At 41.3% G+C, this 14,135-nt stretch overlaps 1 protein-coding gene across 2 annotated transcripts in view; it reads left to right on the top strand.

Annotated features, from left to right (window-relative positions):
* The window catches only part of TSPAN5 (tetraspanin 5), a 116,094-nt gene that overhangs the window by 87,805 nt on the left and 14,154 nt on the right, over positions 1 to 14,135 (top strand). For both annotated transcript variants that reach the window (XM_077815052.1, XM_077815051.1), the window contains 2 exons: positions 1,661 to 1,711; positions 13,199 to 13,345. In XM_077815052.1, coding sequence (XP_077671178.1) covers positions 1,661 to 1,711; positions 13,199 to 13,345 — 198 coding nt within the window. The remainder of the gene's footprint in view (positions 1 to 1,660; positions 1,712 to 13,198; positions 13,346 to 14,135) is intronic.

Genomic DNA, 14,135 nt, shown 5'->3' with positions numbered 1-14,135 from the left:
GGCAACCTTTGGCACGCGGCCTCAGGGTAATCTGCTGGTGGACCACGAGACATTTCTTTTTCATTGACCGTCTGCAGGCTCAGCCTCCTGCAGCTCCCAGTGGCCGCAGTTCGCCGTTCCCAGCCAATGGGATATGTGAGAAGTGGTGCGGGCTTCAGGGTCATTCTGGAGTCTCCTGGATGACCAAAGAAGCTGGTATGCATGTATCACTAGGCCATAGCAGCCAAACATACACTTCAGCTGAACTAGTAATATGCCTGGAAACCATAGAACATGAGTAAAACAACATTTTCCTATTGCCAGAGAGGAGTGATTGTAGTGATTACAACTCATTGTCCCTGGAATTGTTATTTCTAAGTAGTTCTTCTGCTCATTGGTTATTGGCTGTTATTTTGTGTGTGTTTGTTTATATTAAAGCCTCAACTTTTTGACTGTTACACAATCCTAAAGCAGCATGGCACTTGTTAATCTTATGGGCATATACAGTACTGAAGATAAGCCATGGAATAAGGAATTCCTTAGATGGGCAACTGTCCCCTGAAGTCATGAAGATTGTGATGTAATCAGTGGTAAATAGTAACTCAAAATTTGTCAGTCTTGACTCAGTTTCCATTAATTTGGACCAATTTTGTGGTTTGAGTTAGTATTCTATAAAACCTCATCCGTCTCAATAGACTTTAGTTCTGGCGTTAGTACAAACCCAGAACTTCAAAGGTGTTTAAATCATGTGAAGCAAGACTGGAAGAAAGTTTTTGCAAATCTCTTTGAACCAAAACCACAAGTATAGCTCAACTCTGCAAGTTCTACTTGAGAAAGGAAACGTGCATATTTTGGGAATGCAAGATTGAGTCATTTATTAATTTAATTTATTGAATGTTTTCTGAATGCAGAGAGAGAGAGAGAGATCAATAGTTTTAAAATATGCTGTGCCATTCTGAGATATGCAAAGATATGGTGTCTTATTGGCTGCATGGCCTACTGAAGTAGCTTGTTTGTCATGAAATATGAAAGCAACCAATAAATAGAAAGCTATAAAATTATGTTTGTTTTAGGTTTATTTTAGGATTATTTTTAGTAGTTTTTTCTGATGACAGTTCTCATCTAAAAATGTACCCATTGATAGGCCATTATGTGGGCAACATAACTATATCTGGTAATGACTATGGATTTTAGTGCTTCTTCCTTCTAGCCAAATTTCTCTTATTGTGCGTTGCAAGGAAAGCAACTCTTTACAGCTGACTGGCAAAACGAGGATGGTATGTTGTGTTGTCCTGCTGCAGATCTTGGCTTATGTGAGGCTTGGGAGATATTTCTTTGAGTTGGTTTGTGGAGTGGTTGGGGAGGTGACGTTCATGGCGTCTGAGATGTGTATGTGGGAAAGCATTAAGCTGGCTGTGCTGCTTTAGGGATCTTCCCCCTTATCCTGCTGTTCTCTGGCTGTTTGCTGTGCCAGGAAAACAGCCGTTAATTCTCTAACTGTGGAATTGTAGGAGAAGCTGTTGTATTCGGATGCCGACAGCACAGGAAAAATCTTGACGTGACTGTCAGAGGTACAGAGGTTCCCAGACAGAGGGGTGAAGATGAAGGGGCAATTGATATATGAAATGTTTGTAACAGTCAATTCACAGTTCTTACCCGAATTTCCTCTTGTTTCTTTCAGTTTCTGGGCATAGCATTTCTTGGAATTGGATTGTGGGCATGGAATGAAAAAGTAAGTTGAATATAACATAAACTCAGTTTTTTTTGTTAGTGACCAATTGACGAGCTATATATTACACACGCTACCCATTCACACACTTTCCATACTGGAGAGAAAATCAGACCCATTGTCAAATGAAACTTTAGCTTGCCTCACCTAGAAGGAGACCTTGGCATCTTTCGGGAGGCTGCTTTGGCGAGAAAGCTCAACTGACAGATGCACACAGAATAGCCACTGCAGCGCATACATGGAAAGTACAGCACAGAGCTCTCAATGGTACGCAATGTTGGTATGATAGTGTACTCTCATAAAAGGAGGCAAACCAAATGAAAATGAGTTTTTCTGTTTTTGCCTCTGAATTTACAACACTGCTGGTAGCTGTGGCTTAAATTAGTTTACACGCTTACAAAAAAATAAGCACAAGACTGAGCTATAGTGTCCCTTCAGTTATCTTTAAAAATAAGTAAATAAATAAAAATAAAAAAATTAGAATGTGCACTAGAATTGCGCAACTGATGCGGTAACTCTTATCCTCTCAGAGATAGGCCTATTAACTCATGTGATTAAAGGTTTGCAGGACTGGGCCCAAATTTGGGAGACTGCTTGGGGATGGAAAGTGAGAAGGAAAGGCAGTGCCAGACTAGAAGGTACAAAACAAATCAATGTGTGTCAGAATCCTAAGTAAAGAGGTCGGTTCGCAACAAGGTAAAAGACCAAAATAATTAAAACTGTTTTCTTCCCCTTTTGTTCTTATTAATAATGAATACCTATGACAACAAGAATATTGTGAGAATTAATTAGATAATGTTTGTAAAGTGCATTGAGGAGGAAAAGCACCATGTTAGTGTTAAGTATTGATATTATGTTCACTACTAAGCTCATAGGTGGGGCTGAACAAACACAGAAATAATACATTGGAAATCCAGGCTCAGCTTTTGCACTAAATATTCAGAATGAATTTGCCTATCTTGGAAGCAAGTCAGTCAGTTGGAGCCTTCTAATCATTCCATGTGTTTTCCTGCTGAATACAGACAATTTAAAACAGGATCTCATTTTAGATGGCTTTGAACGGGCATTGAAGTGCATTATGAAAGTCTGTATTGTGCTAGGGCCCCGAGCCTGCAAAGATGTAATCACATGCTTAGCTTTACCTACTACTAGTATTCTAATTGAATTAAATTGAGCTACTCTGTGTGTTAAGCAAAGTATGTCCTTTTGTCTTTGTGGGTTTGAGGCATAAATTAGTAGTATTTGCTTAATTTTGAAATGGCTTCCCAGTTAAGCTTTTTTTTTATAAAGTTCTTTTAGCATTTCATGAAGCAGCAAAAATGATTTTTCCATTATTATAATTGTGGCCTTAGCCTAGAGTCCTAACGTAAAAGGGTTGTTCTGTCAGAATAAGAATTCATTAGGTCTTCAATATTGATCATTAGTGTGAGACTGGATTAGTCTCTTCATGGAGAAATGTATCCAATTAAAAATTATGAATAGTCAGAAACTGCAGCAAACATTTTACTTGAGATGCAGAAACTTAATGTCATGAATTCATTTTAAAACAACCAATAGATTTGAAGAACCGAGTTTAAAAAAACAAAAACAAAACCATAAAAGCAAAGCGAGATGAGGTACGTGCCAGTTTGGACAGTCTTGGCTGTAGGACTTGTTTCCATAAACGAATAAATAAAAATGTTGCTGTCCTGGGACCAGATTCTTCGCTCAGACACGTGCACTGGAAACCACCGACTTCAGCAGGCATTATGAGTGCATGCTTGGGAAAGCGTAGTGCTTCAGGAATCGTTTGCGGTGTGTTGTAGCCTTGTTGGTCCCAGGGTATTAGAGAGAGATGAGGCAATATCTTCTATACAGAAATTGATCCAATAAAAGATATTGCCTCACCCACCTTGTGCTTTAGAAAGACTGTTTCTTATGTTTAATGTGGTATCATGTAAAGGCCCCAGCTAGGGCTGAGGCCTTGTTGTTCGGGGTGCAGTATAGGCACCTAGTGCGAGAGTATCTTTCCCACAGAGTTTACAGTCTGCGCTGACACGGATTTCCACGGCACTGCTCCTGTGTACCGTTATGTACGGACTTAAGTTTTTGCACAGTTGGAGTTTAAGAAATCACTGTGCTGCTGTAAGTTGTGATTTTGGGGATGCAAATCCAACTCTTCCTTCTGTGGTCATTTGAATTTCTTTCCAGTTAAATATTATCTTTACACACACTCTGATCATTTCTCTAGTCAAACTTGCCACATCTCAAAGCCTTTTCAGAATGACAAGAAGTAGAGTACCAGATAGTGTACCAAAAGTTGGGTGATATCACTAGCCAAGGTTGGCTGTAATAAAATAATGCACATTTAATTGCAGCCTTATTTACTGCCAGGTGTGAGGAATGCACTGTAGTTTTTCTAGTGATGGTCCCTATGTGGATTCCAAATGCGGTGTGGGTGTGAGGAACGCATTGTGGTTTCACATCCCTTCCTAAGCCCCCAGTTGTTTCTAAAGGAGACTTGAAGACAAACAACATTTTTAAAGAAAATAATTCCCTACATAGTCTCAATACCTTCCTTGCAGCCTTTAGGGGAGTAATGGAACTCACTTGTCAGACAGTGAATGTTAACTGGTTTGACAGGCAGTCGGCGAGGCCTAAACAAAAAGTGGAAAAATTAGCATCCTAAATCATGAACCTGAAAGAGAGCTGTGAGAAATAAGGAGGCAATGAACCCGAAAGAGAGAGAGAATTCTTAAAGACTAAGTTCACCTCTCTCCACCCGGTCACCCCGGTTTTACTGCTGAATTTTTCTCTTGGAGATTTTTGAGGAAAGGTCTTTCCTTCCTTTGCTTTATCCCAGTGAAGATAAAAGATGAGGAAGGAAAGATGCGTTAATTGTGTAGATACTCACTTTCAGCAAGTGCTTGTTTGAATCCTTGTTTGGAAATTTGAATCTTGTGCCTATCCCTGGCGCTGCATGCAAATTGGGCAAAACACAAAGCGCACTCTCTGCTCTTGCACATTTCTGGATTTTATATCAGGGGTAGTGGTGTGAATAATTTCAATTATGTGACTCATCATTTAGAGTTTGGTGCCTAAAAGGGCACTGTCAAAATAATTTTTAATGTCCAAGCTCGTGTTAGAACACCTGAAGCTTTTCAATCTGAATGGATTTTAAAAATCTCATTGTACTTTTCTCTGTTTGTGCTGTTAGTTTACTTTGTGAACTCCACTCCTTTATGACAAGGAAACTAGACTAAACTCCCATTTGTTTCCCTCCCGTTCCAAGTAACTAGTGAAATGCTGCTGCTGTTACTGTTGTTTTTGTGTTTCCAACGTGAATGTAACAAAAATTATGGAAACGTAAATTGTGCAAACACCCCCCACATGTGCTCCGGTTTTCAGAGCCTAAATTTTGGAATGAAACAGATTTGGCACATTTAAATTACTGTTGTTCTCTCCCCTACGCTTACTCAAATGCACAAGAATGTGAAATTTTTAATGATTTATATGTGTATCAAAATACACGCATTTTCCCCATTATAAAGCAATAATGTGGTTGAAAATACTTTCATTTCTCGTCACCCTCCAAATATATGTGTTAGTCAGAGATTCCTAGTCATTTGCATGGGCAGGGTATGAGAGATCAGTCCACAGTTTGCAAAGGAGACTATGCTCCAGATGATTCTGTATTTTAATCTTTTTCTTTTCCTCTGACCACCTCCACTACCACTTCCCCTGGTTCAGTGATACTCAGACTTCAGTGATGCAGGAGCCAAATTAGTGATCAACATTACCCAAAAGAGCCAAAGTAGAGTGAATTCATTGGTTCATTTGCTATTTTTTTAATATATATTATTTTCACCGCAAAATGACTGACCAAGTATTATTATTTTGTCAACTACATACAATAGGTTAATAACGTAGTAAAGGCATCCTGACTGGTTAATAACTTAGATTGGTTAATAATTAAATCACACAGCGTTTTAATGATCATGTGCTGCAAAGCGCCGCAGGAGACACGTTAAAGAGCCACTTACGGCTCCCGAGTCTCAGTCTGAGCATCACTGCTCTAGTTCTTCTCTTTTCCCAGAGAGGGGATCTGTCAGACCACCCCTAAAATTTTCCCTCTGATGCAGTGCGAGAGGGTGGTTCCTCCTCCAAATCTTTTCCTGTGAAGCCCGCAAGGCATGGGATGTAGTTTTATTTCCCTCTGTCTTCCCCTTGGATGTCCCTTCTCACTGGTCTCTGCATTCTTCTCTGTACTGTGTCACAGGGACAGTTAAATCAGTGGGGGTTGGAGGCCTGGGGTTGGGAGGAGTGATGGGTGGGGATGGGCCCTCCCTGGGCTCTTGAGCATCTATTTCCTCCTTGCTCCCTTCTGGCTGGGAAAGGAGCAGGCAAACAGTGCTTGTGCAGTGTGGTGAAGAACCCTTTTAACTCCTGCTTAAAAGGCCAGATTTTCTCTCCCCCGAGCTGTGTTTGAGATTACAGTGCTGGGCTGGAGAGAGAGACATTAAAAGGAGCTGCAAGACAACTGGCAGGTCTGGGACAGATCCGAAGCCTCCCTTCCCAGATTGACTCACCATCTAGGAGTCCTCTGCTCTAGTACCATAGGGGTGAAAGTGACCCAGTAAGGGCACTCCAGTGCTGCAGAAGTGCTTGGCCGCCTTGGGAACCTGATACCTCTCAGCCTTGAGGGATGCACCACCAGAACCTTTTCTGCATGTATTGCCGCCTTACGCATTTCTCCCCCATGTTTGTGGAAGGGGATGGCTCCTTCTGTTTCTTTCTGCTGCCTCTCCATGGAATTAGTGCTTAGTTTTTCCATTTGGAGTGGTGTAGGGATGAGCTCAGTCTTCCCATTGCATGCGTACATCCCCTGTACCCTCGTGCTCTGAAATTGAATGCATAGTGAGAAATAAACTTCATAACTTCATTATGTTGATTTGACTCCAGTTTCTTATTTTCTCTTCTCTTCCCCCATCTCCACCTCACCTCAGCAGCAGAAGCAAATTTGGACCGGAATTGGCTCAGGGGCACATGTAGATGTTAAGTAGTTAACCAGGAACTCTAACCTACTGCAGACCATTAAGAGGGTGGATGAATATTGCGAACAGCTGAGTTGAAGATCAGCCAGGGAACATATCCTGTTCAGTCTCCTTCGGGACTACAACATATCCCTGGACCAAAGGCATTGTGAGAGGGGGAAAATATTAAAAAATGTGATTTTGCAGAAATGAACTGGTTCCTGGCAAATATTATGCAAACATCTGAACAGTGCACGTGCAGGATAGAAATACAATAGCATTGTCAGGAGAAAAAGTGCATCCCCTTCTTTTCACATCTAAGATATCAATAGTACTGACTTGACCAGCCAGAAATAAAAAGAACAGAGTAGATTATTGTTACTCATGCTGCTGGAAAGGATACTTCATATTTACATAATACAAGGGTTTAAAGCTCTTTACAAATGTTTGTCTCCCCTGTGAGGTAGATTTATTGAATAAGTGGAGAATATTAAGTGACTGGTTCAAGGTCGCACAGCAAATCAGTAAAGAGCTAGGATTAGAACACAGTACTCATTGATTCTCTGTCCTCTGCTCTACCCTCTTAAAAAAACACCACCACTCCTCGTCCAACATTCAGCTAAAGATATGGTGAAGACAGTGCTGGTCAGTGCTAGGCTCTTCACAGCTCTTCCCAATTTCTCTCATAAATAACCCATTAAATCCACAGAAGTGCTTGAATGTTATGGTGACAGGCACTGTCGAAAACCGTAAAACAGACAGGCAGATGTGTGGATAGAAAAGATATATCGACATTCCTATGAGATGGTCCTTCCAATCCTTTTCAGTGATTTAAAATGGAATAATATGCTCCAGTCATTGCCCCACTATTTCAAACAAAATATACTTGTAAATAATGTACCACTAACGATCTTAAGAGCTTATTTCAAACTGTCCAGGAAAGGAGAGGGCTGTAAGATAGCCTACACCATATTTCATCATTAAGGAGTCTGCTGTCAAAGTACCTGAGAATATCTTTAGGTTTAACAACAAACCTCTTGTTTATCATTTATAAACCATGTTTATCATTCAGACTAAAAGCTGTTGTTTTATTGCCAAAACCTCTTTCTGTGTTGTATATCGTGAGTTGTGTATCTCCAGGATGTTGGTAACTGGAGCTTCTGTGTACAGCGAGAGAGAAAATGATCCAACCATACAGAAGAACATGAGAGCAAATTATATAGCATGTGCTCCACAGAGCTCCTCTGTCCTGAGGCATAGCTCAATGTCACCCATTCAAGGCTGGTGATGACCAAAAGTGGGCAGGCAAAACTGGTGTGTAAAGGGACAATATATATTAGCAGGTAATGCTGCTTCTGTCTTTGGCTCAGTACAGGTTAGAAATTAGTTACTGAGGAGTCTCCCCTTGTATATGCTCTCCTTCTATAACAGGCGAGGAAAAGAACAGAGACTAGGGCAAATTAGAGCTACAGTATTATAGATCTTAGGTGACCAGCATTTTGAGCTCTGGCCTCTTATGAACCCTGCTAAACCAGAAGATCCAGAAAGGCATCTAGCTTTGTGTCCTTAGGGGTCAGTACAGATTATGAAAAGAATGCAAATACATATGAGCTTTATTTAGCTGGGTTCTGTTTCCGTTGCCTTTAGTGGGGGCATGACTGAGCCTTGTATGCTATAAAATGATCGCAGAGAGGTATATCTTGTTCTCACTTCTGTGAGTGTAAATCCGGAGTAACTCCACTGAAGTCACTAGAAATACTCCCAATTTACATATTGTAAGTCAGAGTAGAATTTGGCTGAGACCATCTCCATAGGATTTGAATGTTGTGGTGGTTTGATTTTAAATAAGCCCAAAGTCTCTTACGACATCAGATTAAAAAAAGTATGTGCTATTAAATAACAATGTTCACCCTTTCGATGATAGTTTTTATTTAAAAAAGAAAATGTTGAGAACACCCCTGCTCCATCTTCCACGTTAGCCCTCCCCAGAACTAGTGTGTGTTAAGATGTCATCTGGGATCTGTGTGTGTATATGTATATATGTGTGTGTGTGTGTGTGTGTGTGTGTGTATATATATATATATATATATACATAAAGAGCTATTGTAACACAAGACTATATGTAGTTTTTCTTCTTAAGGCAGAGTTTCCTTTAACACTCTAGTTACTATAGGTCCTTAAGGAAACTGTGTATGTGCAGAACTTGGGTAGGTCATTGTTTTATCATGCAGAACTTTCCTTTTATTCCTAGAGCAAAGGGTCTGATTCCTGACCTATGGCTGGTTGGGTCACAAGAGACCCCCTTGGGACTGCCACCTGATGTGCTGAGACTACCTCTGAGCCTGTTTTCCTTGGCATCTTGGTACTTCTGTACCCTGCCTTGTTGAGCCAGACACGCTAGCCTGCTGCAAACACAGACCCAGGTCTGAACCATGTTCCCCAAAAGCTGCAGGCTTAACTGAAAACAGCTTAAGAAGTGCTCCTGTCTCTAGCACCCAGATACCCAGTTCCCAATGGGATCCAAACCCCAATTAAATCTGTGATAGAGAGAGATGCACAGCTGTTTGCTCCCACAGGTATTAATACTTGCTCTGGGTTAATTAATAAGCAAAAAGTGATTTTATTAAATATAAAAAGTAGGATTTAAGTGGTTCCAAGTAATAACCGAAAGAACAAAGTAAATTACCAAGCAAAATAAAACAAAAACGTGCAAGTCTAAGCCTAATACAGTAAGAAACTGATTACAGATGAAACCTCATCCTCAGAGATGTTCCCATAAGCTTCTTTCACAGACTAGACTCCTTTCTAGTCTGGGCCCAGACCTTTCCCCTGGTACAGCCCTTGTTCCAGCTCAAGTGGTAGCTAGGGGATTTCTCATGACTGCCGTCTCCTTTGATCTGTTCCACCCCCTTATATCTTTTGCACGAGGCGGGAATCCTTTGTCCCTCTTTGGGTTCCCACCCCTCCTTCTAAATGGAAAAGCACCAGGTTAAAAATGGATTCCAGTTCAGGTGACATGATCATATGTCACTGTAAGACTTCATTACCCACTTGCCAGCACACAGGTATACAGGAAGACTTACAAGTAACCAGAGCCATTTACAGCCAATTGTCCTGGTTAATGGGAGCCATCAAGATTCCAAGCCATCATTAATGGCTCACACTTTGCATAATTACAATAGGACCTCCGCATTATATTTCATATTTCTAGTTTTAGATACAAGAGTGATACATTTATACAAATTGGATGACCACACTCAGTAGACTATAAGCTTTGTAATGATACTTTACCAGAGACCTTTTGCATGAAGCATATTCCAGTTACATTAGAGTCACACTCATCGGCATATTTTCATAAAATCATATAGAGTGCAACGTCACATGTACCTCCAAGGCTAGACTTTTTCATGGATCTGTCTGTTTTCTTGTTACATTTCAGGCATATCCAGAGAGCTGTTGCAGTGCCTCCTTTGTAGGATATACATAATAAGAGTTAGAAGCAAGCCTAGTGGTATGCTTTCTATAACTTGCTGGAAATGCCAAGGGACGATGATTGTTTCAGCTCGCACACCAACCAGCCTGTTTCAGACCAGGACGACTGTTGGCATTATTCTGTAATATTACGCCATTAAGTCTATTTTGGTCTTCCTAGTGACTGACAAAAAGACTAGCACTATGGCTACAACTTCACTTGGAGCTGGGGGGGTGATTCCCAGCTCGAGTAGACAGTCTCAAGCTAGTTTAGCTAAAAATACTAGTGTAGCTGTGGTAGCATGGGGAGTAGTGAGTGGTGGCATGGGCTACCTGCCCCGTGAACCTACCCATAGAGTCCCGGTGGGTTTGTGCTCAGGGCAGCCAGACCATGCTGCCGCTTGCTGCTGCCTGTTCTACCATGGCTATGCTAGTACTTTTAGCACGCTTGCTTGATGAGACCTAGTGCAAGTATAACATTCTGCTGAGGGGTACCCAGTGCTGTGAGCCACTGTTACATTCTGCCTTGGCAAGAGTGAGCTAGGCAGGAGATTAGAGACTGTCTGCTCCCTGCCACACCGGTCTGTCTTCCTCACCAGTAAACAGCCCAAGGCTCTCCCACGCCAAACCTTGCTTAGCAGGCAATGATCTTCAAACTCTAGCACCCATGCTCCACAGAGATGTTTCTTGGCAAGGCACAGCCCCGCCACAGGACACTCACAGAAGATATTAAGTTTGCTGCTCTTTTAAAAAGAATCAGTGGATTACAGCTTATTAGTAACATAAGTGGTAAACACACCCTTCCCTTCAAACATAGGACCGAGTTGGTTTATAATAAAAATAAACTTGTTTTATTAATACAATGACTTAGGTTAAATGACACCAAGTAGTAGGAACAAAGATAGAGATGGTTACAAACAAATAAAAGTAAAAATACACTTTCTGATGGCTATGACGTAACTTAACATGCTACAGTCTTTATTCAAGATAGTTTCATCACTAATCTTCCTTTTCCAGCAATAGCCGACTGATTCTTAGCCAGGATCACCACAGAGTCCTTGTCTCCTCAGCTGAAGGATGATCTGGAGTCTTTCTGTGTGTCCTTACATATCAAAGTTTGCATTTCATTTCAAGGGTCAAATTGATCCCCTGGGGGTCAGTCTCCTGTCTCTTCCAGGGGATCGACTCCATCCTGATTAAGGTGTCTGTTGGTGTATTCCAGTGTGATGCATCCTGCTGCAATTTTACAATGTAAATGTTCTCTTCCTGCAACCTCCACTATGAATGAACAGCCCATTGAATTTGGCCACGCATGGTTTGAGGTGTTGGCCTCTTCCCTTTGTCTTGAGAAGACCAGTTTATCAACTCCCCCTGACATAACTGGTTTAAACACCTTTTAGTCACAGACTTTAAAGCCCTTCAAAGTGAGTGTCCATAATTCCACACGCAGCATTGTCACATACATTTCACAATCATATTACTAACCAGTGTGTCATTTGTTTTCAAATAATATTTCAAAAAACACATTGTATACAAGTACCATTGCAGTAGGGGGTATGGTGTGAACACAGGGGTGCCTAGGTCACAGTGAGTATGTGTACTTGACCTGGGCAGCATTCCCCCAGCTCCAAACGTAGCCCTACCCTATGTCTGTCTCTGTGTGTGTGTGTGTGTGTGTGTGTGTGTGTGTGTGTGTGTGTGTGTATGTGTATATATATATATATATATATATATATATATATATATAAAGGGACAGGCAATAATGTCTGTGTCCAGGCAGGAGGATGGTAGGAAAGAGAAAGATCTGTTCCAGGAGGATGACATCCATGCTATTGGGTTCTAGCATGTACTCCAGCCCTGGGTTGCATCATGTCTTTGTTGTTGTTGTTCCTGTCCTCTAATATGCAGTCTTTTTCCAGGTGGTGTGAAAGGAGGAATGGTACGAGACCATAGCACTTTTCCGGCCATCTTATGGTCTCTAAGTCAGCACCAGAAAACTGATAGTCTTAGTTCAGGCTTGCAAGAATAGGGAAAGGGCTCCCTGCATTCTCTCCTCATCCTTGCACATCTCAAGATCAGCCAGAATCTGTCCCAGAGCATTTAAGAAAAAACAAAATAATACCTTCTCAGGAATGCTGCTGTCATCACAATCCACCTGAGTTCTGCTCCATAGCTGGAGATGGCATGCAGGCTGGTTATTTCTGGTTGTTCTGTCAGGAACGCTGCATATCCTGTTTTCAACGAGCCATATCACAGCTCTTACGTTTGAATAATGTGACACATCACCCCTGATTTAAAATCCCTAAGAGATTCTAAATTAATTGCCAAGTTTTATTGCTAACTATTGAGTCACCAGCTGCTCTCCGCTTACTCAGCAGAGGTTTTGTCACTACTACTAACTGAGGTCTGAATTGGCCGGCTATCTAGTCTGTCCAAGATATAACCTAAAATCTTTAGGAGGAAGGGTCCATAATAACTACTGCCCACAACTGAGGAACTTGCTTCCTATGTCTGAGTAGTATCCACTTTCTGCATTTAAAATCAAATTAAAGAAATGTCAGCTGTTGCCTTTGATGGCTTTTTAGACCATAACATTTGTAATTGTGTTGTTTATGTAAGAACTTAACTTGCTACTCCAAAATATAAAGCACATAAATGTTGTTCACAATAGCTAACAAAAATAGACTAATCTTCCTCCCACCCCATTAGCTACTTTGACCTCCTGGCAAATTAATCCCACATAGCTGTATGCGGCATGGTACACTCTGCACATTTTGTTGTTCACACTGTATCTTATTGTTTCAGTGCATACAGTGCATTGAAAGGAAATGTCCATCTTTTCATCCGCTGTGCATCCAAGAGCTTATTAATTTTGCTCTTTGATACATGCCAAAGAACATTCATTTGATGTTGTTCTCTGTATTTTAAAGGAAAAGCAAAAGCAGACTCATTGCACAATAAAAGGCCAGACACATCTGTTATTCCTTGGCATTGTTTTTTTTCCCAGGGAGTGCTGTCCAATATCTCGTCCATTACTGACCTGGGAGGCTTTGATCCAGTTTGGCTCTTCCTTGTGGTAGGAGGAGTCATGTTCATTTTGGGATTTGCAGGATGCATTGGAGCTTTGCGAGAAAATACCTTCCTTCTCAAGTTTGTAAGTAACCTTGGCAATTTCTGGATTCATCAATTACATAAGTTAAACCATGTCCTAAGTTGTTGCTTAACTGTGGCGGTCTCGTAAAATGCTTTTGGGGATATTTGACACAAGTGTGTTGTATTTCTCTACTAAGTCAGTTTTTCCCTATCTTTAAACAATGAAGCTATTAGAGAGCTGTAATTCAAATTGCTTATGTTTTTGGGCTTTAACTTGTGTGATGCAATCCTGTTAAGAGCCATAATGCAAAGCATATGCCTTTTATAAGGATCCAATCTAATGCGTGGCCTTTCTCTCACTAAAGGAGAGAACCTACTTTAATAGTGTACGTATTGAGCTTTGAAAGCCCATAATGAGATGCCTGTATAACGTGGGGGGCTGTGAATACTCTAGCAAATGTGGCCCACGTGATCGTTGGTGTGGGAGTGCAGGCCCCATGGTGTTGCTCATGGTACAGAAGAGACAATATTGAGTTATATAGGGGATTATTTATTGAGGTCCTGGGACCCTGTAGATGTCCTTGGCTCTGTACAACCCAGACTAATTCAACACAGCCCTGTACTGCTTAATGACGGCACTGCTCAGAGTCTCCCTTGGCCTGGACTATTAGTCATGAAAGGGACTGCAGGCAGGTCCCAGCAGCCAATGCGCCATCTTGAGCTGAGCAGCCTGGTTTGTCTGTCTTTTGGAAACCACGCTCCCTGTGGGGCATATCTTCAAGTTAAAGATGTGTGACTGCAGGCTAGTCTGTTTTACACAAGTTTAGTGTGATCCCAATTCACCCTTTTGG

Source organism: Eretmochelys imbricata, chromosome 4 (genome assembly GCF_965152235.1).
Source record: "Eretmochelys imbricata isolate rEreImb1 chromosome 4, rEreImb1.hap1, whole genome shotgun sequence".
NCBI classification, from domain to species: domain Eukaryota; kingdom Metazoa; phylum Chordata; order Testudines; family Cheloniidae; genus Eretmochelys; species Eretmochelys imbricata.
Note: the sequence above shows the minus strand (reverse complement) of the source record. Positions and strands in the feature narration are given on the sequence as shown.